This window comes from Berghia stephanieae, chromosome 8 (genome assembly GCF_034508935.2).
Source record: "Berghia stephanieae isolate SIO BIC M18660-M18661 chromosome 8, UCSD_Bste_1.3, whole genome shotgun sequence".
In the NCBI taxonomy this organism is placed as follows: Eukaryota; Metazoa; Mollusca; class Gastropoda; order Nudibranchia; family Aeolidiidae; genus Berghia; species Berghia stephanieae.
This window is the reverse complement of record NC_088367.1, coordinates 9,414,302-9,421,801: the sequence shown is the minus strand read 5'-3', so window position 1 is coordinate 9,421,801 and position 7,500 is coordinate 9,414,302. Positions and strand designations below refer to the sequence as shown.

The 7,500-nt window shown below is 36.2% G+C and overlaps 2 protein-coding genes across 5 annotated transcripts in view; one reads left to right on the top strand and one right to left on the bottom strand.

Annotated features, from left to right (window-relative positions):
• The window catches only part of LOC144978135 (collagen alpha-6(VI) chain-like), a 66,945-nt gene that overhangs the window by 8,638 nt on the left and 50,807 nt on the right, over positions 1–7,500 (bottom strand). The window lies entirely within an intron of this gene.
• LOC144978134 (legumain-like) lies at positions 3,008–7,085 on the top strand. The gene has a single exon (XM_078923786.1). The coding sequence runs from the start codon at positions 3,186–3,188 to the stop codon at positions 4,485–4,487; it is 1,302 nt and encodes a 433-aa protein (XP_078779912.1). The 5' UTR covers positions 3,008–3,185; the 3' UTR covers positions 4,488–7,085.

The following is a 7,500-nucleotide window of genomic DNA, read 5'->3' as shown; positions in this document are numbered from 1 at the left end:
ATTATTATTATTATTATTATTATTATTATTATTATTATTATTATTATCATTATTATCATTATTATTATTATTATTATTATTATTATTATTATTATTATTATTATTATTATTATTATTATTATTATATTTGGATGTCCTCAGTCCAGACAGTGCACTATGAATTTAACAATTAGAATATACGATTCATTCATCTCTTTGTATTTATTAAACGAGTTATTTTTATCGTGCCCCAATAACACAACGAGCTTGCGACTCAGTGACACGTGTCTATATCTAGCTTACGCTACAGAAACCGGGGTATTCCCCCACCGCATCATCTGGTCGTGATCCTTTGAACTTTGAAACAAAACAAAAAAATCGACTGCTACTACTTTTCCATTCAATCATTAATCACTCTCAGTAGCGCTTGACATATGTGTACCCTCGCCTCAAAACGGTATTATGTCGGGATGACTGAGATGCTAAATATTGAATTTATAGCCAGATATCTCAGACTTTGGTTGAGTTGGTATGTTTTATTGTGGACAATGATGATGATCGTATTTTAGAGTCCTAAATAGCGATAATTTATATTTTTGACCAGTGTAACTTTAATTTGACTTTTTATAATCTGGTTCATTTCGACATAATACCGTTTCGACACGTTGGGTCACATATAAAACTAAAGTCTTTGTGCGCATAAGGCTACAAGGAAAATGAAATATAAATAAAATAATTTGGACGATTTCATTATCATTGATAAAAAGTGGGGTGGATTTTCCTTAAAATTTGTAGGTTATCGGATAAAAAGTCTAGTCATCATTCAAACAGATCTGATTAGATTTGAAGTACTCTGACCTATGACCTATGGTGGTCTTGTGGTATGACACTCGCTTTCGAATCGGAAGGTCCTGGGTTCGAGCCTAGCTCGGCGCGGCGCATAGTTGAGTCTTTGGAAAATGCGTTTTACTCATATTCGCTAACCGATAACCGTACTCATGTGTAAAGTGAGTACCTGGTCGTTAACAGCGTTGTCTCTAGCTCTGTCGGAAAAAAAAAAAATTGTAATATCGCCTAACGTCGTGTCTCGGACTACATGTTACATGTTGCTGTAGGTCCGGGACCCTTTGAGCACGTTTAGTGGATATTGAGTTATAATAAAAAACAGAAACTGGTTATTTCCTCTGAATTAAAGGGCGATGGAATTTCCTTGTGTTATAAATAGACTTCTCTTGTCATGAGGATGTTGTTTACAAAGCAATTTGGATTACGATAACGTCAGTTGCCGTTTGTCAGTGCTTTCCCTCAGCTTTGTTTTTAATCGCGATAACGTTAGATTAAAGCTCTCTCTCTCTCTCTCTCTCTCTCTCTCTCTCTCTCTCTCTCTCTCTCTCTCTCTCTCTCTCTCTCTCTACTCTCTCTTTCTCTCTCTATGCTCTCTCTCTAGGCTCTCTCTCTCTCTCTCTAGACTCTCTCTTTCTCTCTCTATGCTCTCTCTCTAGACTCTCTCCCTCTCTCTCTCTAGACTCTCTCTTTCTCTTTCTCTCTAGACTCTCTCTCTCTCTATTTATAACTCTTTATATATATTATATATATTTTATATATATATATATATATATATTATATTATAATTTCATCTCTTCTTTCTTTCTTTCTTCTCTCTCTTCCCTCCCCCCCCCCCCCCCTCCTCTCCTCTCTCTCTCTCTCTCTCTCTCTCTCTCTCTCTCTCTCTCTCTCTCTCTCTCTCTTATACATACGTGCCCATCATTCGGTGTGCTGGATGTCGTAAAATTGAATGAGTGAATCCTCATTTTAAATTAATATTAATAAGTATTTCAAACCTTAGCTTAACCCAGAGCATACCAAAAACAGTAGTGAGGTGATATAGTCAGACACCAAAACATGAAGTTTTTGAGAGAAAAAAAAGGGCGTCAATTTTACGACATTCAGCATACCGACTGATGAGCTCGAATGTATGAATCGATTCAATGTTATAGAAGAAACGAAATTGAAGCCACTCAGTTATTTGTTGTTTTTAGACAGCCATTTTGGTGACTAACTCTCACTAAATTATATCAATCGGACTATAAACGGTCAATGTCAAACATAGTTTTGTGTTGGTACGTTTTATCCGAATGACGGATGTTGTGAGTATTTTACCTAAACGCATAGCATCAATACACGAACCCACTTTTTGTGCGGATTACACATTACACACTGAGCTTAGACTTGGGCCTAAACAATGCAACGTAAATAGATGAACTGTGAAGTACTTTGATCATGACGAAACAAGGGGAATGTGTTTTTTTAAATGTGTCTATTTATCCCTGTCCACAACGTTCATTGAAGAAACTTCTAGATAACGACAATGTTGTAAGTTTATTATATAGAAAGTATGCGGTTGGCTAAGAAGCTCACAACATTGCCATCCGGAAGCATAACGGACCAACACACAATACTATGTGTAACCACGTTTATAGATAGTGTGCTTTTGCCTAAGAAGCTCATAACATTGCCATCCGGAGATATAACGGACCGACACACACAACTATGTTTAACCTTGAACGTTTATAGTCTGGTTAATACAGTTTAGTGAGAATTACTCACAAACGCGGATGGCAAGAAGCAATAACAAGGACTTTAGTCATCTTCATTCTATCTATAGAACGCAGTAAATGATTTGGTATACCGAACTCTTTTTGTCACAATTTTAAATTGCCTTTGTGACTTTGATTATCAGGTCAAAGAAGTAATCTCTTCTTGGGGTTATCTTGATGACTTTGAGGCCGTCCCGTTGAGTTCATGTTATCTCCTAATAATTCAACAGCAGCCAAATCACAGCGTCTATTGTAAAAAAAACGAACTAGCTGCATTGTCAGCGTCTATTTATGTTTATCACGGTGCAGTGTCACATGGATGTCACATGATCTCATACAAGCATGATGTTATCACTTAGATTGATAAAGAAAAAATATTGGTGATAACCCATCATGTGATAACAAAAATATTCAATATAAACGAGTGTTTTGTCTTTGTGGATCAAGACAATCGAGGGAAGTTCTGATTATTTTACTTTCCAATCAAGAACAATATCAGTGCGATATTATTAATTTTTCCGAAGTGGTTATAGTAGCGTTGAACAATTGTTGTCTATTCGTAGATTTTATAAAATTCTTTGATAGGATTAACAAACGTTTACCGTCATAATGGATAAATCGTTGTTGACTCTTGTCGTAGTGATAAGTTTGGTGTCCGCAGTCGCATGCGACAAATGGGCGTTGCTCGTGGCTGGCTCCAACACTTACGACAACTACCGGCATCAAGCCGACATCTGCCATGCTTACCACGTCCTCCACAATCACGGCATTCCCGACGACAGGATCGTCGTGATGATGTACGATGACATTGCACACAACGAGGAAAACCCGTACAAAGGGAACATCATCAACGAACCCAGAGGACCCAACTTATATCCGGGCGTTTTGAAAGACTACACGGGTAAAGATGTCAACCCGGAAGTTTTCTTAAAAGTTCTCTCTGGCGATGAGAAAGGAGTGGAGGCTTTGCTAGGACGGAAAGGGAAAGTCATCAAAAGTGGCCCAAATGATCATGTCTTTGTAAATTTTGCAGATCACGGAGGCCCCGATATTCTTGCGTTTCCCGATGATGAGTTGCATGCCGAAGATTTGAATAACGTTATATTAAAGATGCATAAGAACAGGCAGTATAAAGAGATGGTATTCTACGTTGAAGCTTGTGAATCGGGATCAATTTTTGACCGTCTTCTCAGGAAGGATATTAATGTATTTGCTACAACGGCTGCCAATCCACAAGAATCTTCGTTTGCTACTTACTGGGACCAAAAACGACAAGTCTATCTCGGTGATGTATATAGCGTCAAATGGATGCAAGACTCCGATGTTGAAAATCTAAACAGTGAGACTTTGCAGGAACAATTTGAACGTGTGAAAAAGGAGACCAATACCAGCCATGTGTGTGAATACGGAGATCGATCAATCGGTAAACAAAAGGTAGGGGAATTTCAGGGATCATCTTCAACTCTCGCTTTGAAGTTCCGTTCTGAAAATATGTCTCGATATGACCCAAATATTGGTGCTATACCTTCCGAGGATGTGCCGCTTGAAACATTGAAAAGGAGGATTGAGGTTGCGGAAGGCAAAAAATTAATGCTCCTCAGTGAAAAATATCGTGCTTTGACGAGGAAATACGAGGAAACTGATAAATTTTTCAAGCATGTTGTTGCTTTGGTGTCCGACATGGGTGATTTTGATAGACTCTCAAAGGATCGTGTTAGATCTACAGATTTCAAATGCTATAAGGAGAGTATTCGAATGATGAAATCTAAGTGTCCCGGTATGACACTCACACAGAACGACCGGGCCCTGAGGCGTCTTCGAGTTCTTGCTAACCTATGTGAATCCGGGATTGCTAAGGAACGAGTATGGGCAGCTGTCAGATTTGCCGCCACTGAAAGCGGCATGTGCTGATGATATTAATCTAGCATTGTGATAAATCTATGATGAGGAAATATACAGTGGGTTCCGTAAAAAGTCAACACTCCTGAAATCAAAGTTTGTTTTTATAGTTAACACTTTTGTTGGTCAAATTTAGAAACTGTGACCCATCGCCTCAAAACGGTGTTAAGTCGGGTTGGTTAAGAAGTTAAAAATTGAATTTATAGCCAAAAGTATCAGACTTGTGTTGAGTTTGTATGTTTTACTGAGGAGAATGGATACCATATTTTAGGGTGCTGATGCCAACAATTTATATTTTTGACCAGTTTAACATTTATTTTGGCTTCTAGGCATCTGGTTCGTTCCGACATAATACCGTTTTGAGACGATGGGTCACAATTAAGGAGCATGTACCGGTGTAAGATAAAGACATGAACAAGTATGTATGAAAGGTGCCAGACAAAGCAAGAAAGAAAAATACAATTTAAAAAAAAACATCCAAAAAATCAGTCTACTTCGACTGGGGATCGAACCTCAGGCTTTCTGATTACCGGTCAGACCTGCTACCATAACACAATAGTACGTCTGACCGGTAATCAGAAGGTCTGAGGTTCGATCCCCAGTCGAGGTAGACTGATTTTTTGTGATGCTTTTTTTCCTCTTGTATTTTCCTTTCTTGCTTTGTCTGGCACCTTTCATATACACGACTTGTTTCGGTCTTTATCTTTTGTTGGTCCCATATTAATTTTCTGTTCTTTATCTAAATGTGACCCTTTGCCTCAAAACGGTATTAAGTCGGGTTGTTAAGATGTTGAAAATTGAATTTATAGCCAGAAATATCAGACTTGTGTTGAATTTATATGTTTTATTGAGGAGAATGAATGCCATGTTTTATGGTGCTAATGTCAACAATTGATATTTTTGACCAGTTTAACATTTAATTCCACTTTTAACCATCTGGTTCGTTCCGGCATAATACCATTTTGAGACGATGCGTCACATATTTTCTATTCTTTATCTAATTGTTTTCCATTGATATCATGGATAAAGTCAAAATTGCTTAAATCCAACGAATCTTTCTAGTCTAGGGGATGTTGACTATCAGGATTCCACTGTATCGAAAGGCAGGAATTAAGAATATTACAATAGATAACTGTAGATAACTACCATCACTGTTATATTGAATGGTTTTATTTAGCCGCTTTCGACGTGCACTTATTTGCAGGTCTGATAACCCAATTCTTTATGAGCTCATTGTTGTTACAGAAATCTAAAAAAAATAAATGATGCAAAATATTATCCAATACAACAATGTCAAACTAGGCCCATTAGTGGTTAGGATGTCAGACCTTTATATATGCACACGTCGGCTGATTTCTGTTATTTTTACATCTTCCTATTCTATACATTAATTTTTATTTTTTTTTGGGGGGGGGGGGGGGTGGGTGTTTTTTGTTTCTCTATCCGTTCTTGTTGTTTAATAAAATAAAATGTAGATTCATATTAAAACAAGCCGAAATAAAGATTAACAAATATAAATATGACTGTATATTTCATGTCTTATGATTCACACGGATTTGAATAATGTCTTTGTTGCTTTACATTCTTTTCGAAAAGAATTAGGATGTTTTTCTGGGTTTTTTGGGGGTTTTTTTTCAAAGATAAAGACCAGAACTAGTGTATATGAAAGGTGCCAGACAAAGCAAGAAAGAAAATAAAAATTAAAAAAAAAAAAACATACCAAAAAATCTTTTTCATTTTTTTTCTTCAATTTTTTTTCTTGTATTTTTCTTTCTTGCTTTGTCCAGCATCTTTCATACACACTTGTTCAGATCTTTATCTTATACTGGTGCCTGCTCCTTAATTTCTTTAAGTTGTTTGTTTGTTTTGTTTGTTTTTTTTTCATAGTGGTGGGTTTGATTGAAATTTTAACCCTAACTTAATATTAATACCGCATCTCAATGATTATTTTCCAAGATGCAAAATAATACAAATGTGGTTATTGAAGCTCTAAGAAATACATCAATCGAAGTCTTTCAATTCTATTTACAGAACAAATATTATATTTGGACGTTTCGGGTTTCCCTTTTGTCAACAAACACAATGAATGAGACACTAAAGACGAATGAGAGATGAAAGGACTTCCCATCTCTCATTTGTCTTTAGCGTTTCATTCATCGTGTTCTCTTGACAAAGGATAAACCCGAAACGTCCAAAAAGTCTGTCTTTGTAAATTTAAGTTAGGCTTCTTTTCCATTCTATTATTATTATTATTATTATTATTATTATTATTATTATTATTATTATTATTATTATTATTATTATTATTATTATTATTATTATTATTATTATTATTATTATTTTAAAGACGAGCTTTTATATATAGTCATCTCGCCCAGATCAATTTGCCGCTCTGCACTGCGGCTGACGCCTGGGTTATTCCAATCTTCCCTTGGAACAGACCCTAGAGACAAATTTTCTCTTCGGGATGAATAAAGGGAGTTTTTTTATGATTAATTTTACAGAAATATATACTGTGTTGTGTGTTGTATCTATTTTGTTATATTTGTCAAAGCCATGGTATTGGATAGTATGTGTAAATAAATGAAAAATAAAGAATAAAATTTGTAACCCATCCATGTCGAAATAAATTATTTTTCATGTTTGTTGTAACCGACGAATATATATATGTGACCCTTCGCCTCAAAACGGTATTAAGTCGGGTTGAATAAGATGTTGAAAATTGAATTTATAGCCAGAAATATCAGACTTGTGTTGAGTTTGTATGTTTTATTAAGGAGAATGGATACCATATTTTAGGGTGCTAATGCCAACAATTTATATTTTTGACCAGTTTAACATTTAATTCGGCTTCTAGGCATATGGTTCGTTCCGACATAATACCGTTTTGAGACGATGGGTCACATATATGTAGGTCGTATATCCTAAGTGCCGCTATGTGGTCTTGTGGTATGACACTCGCTTTCGGATCGGAAGGTCCTGGGTTCGAGCCTCGCTCGGCTCATAGTTGAGTCCTTGGAAAAGA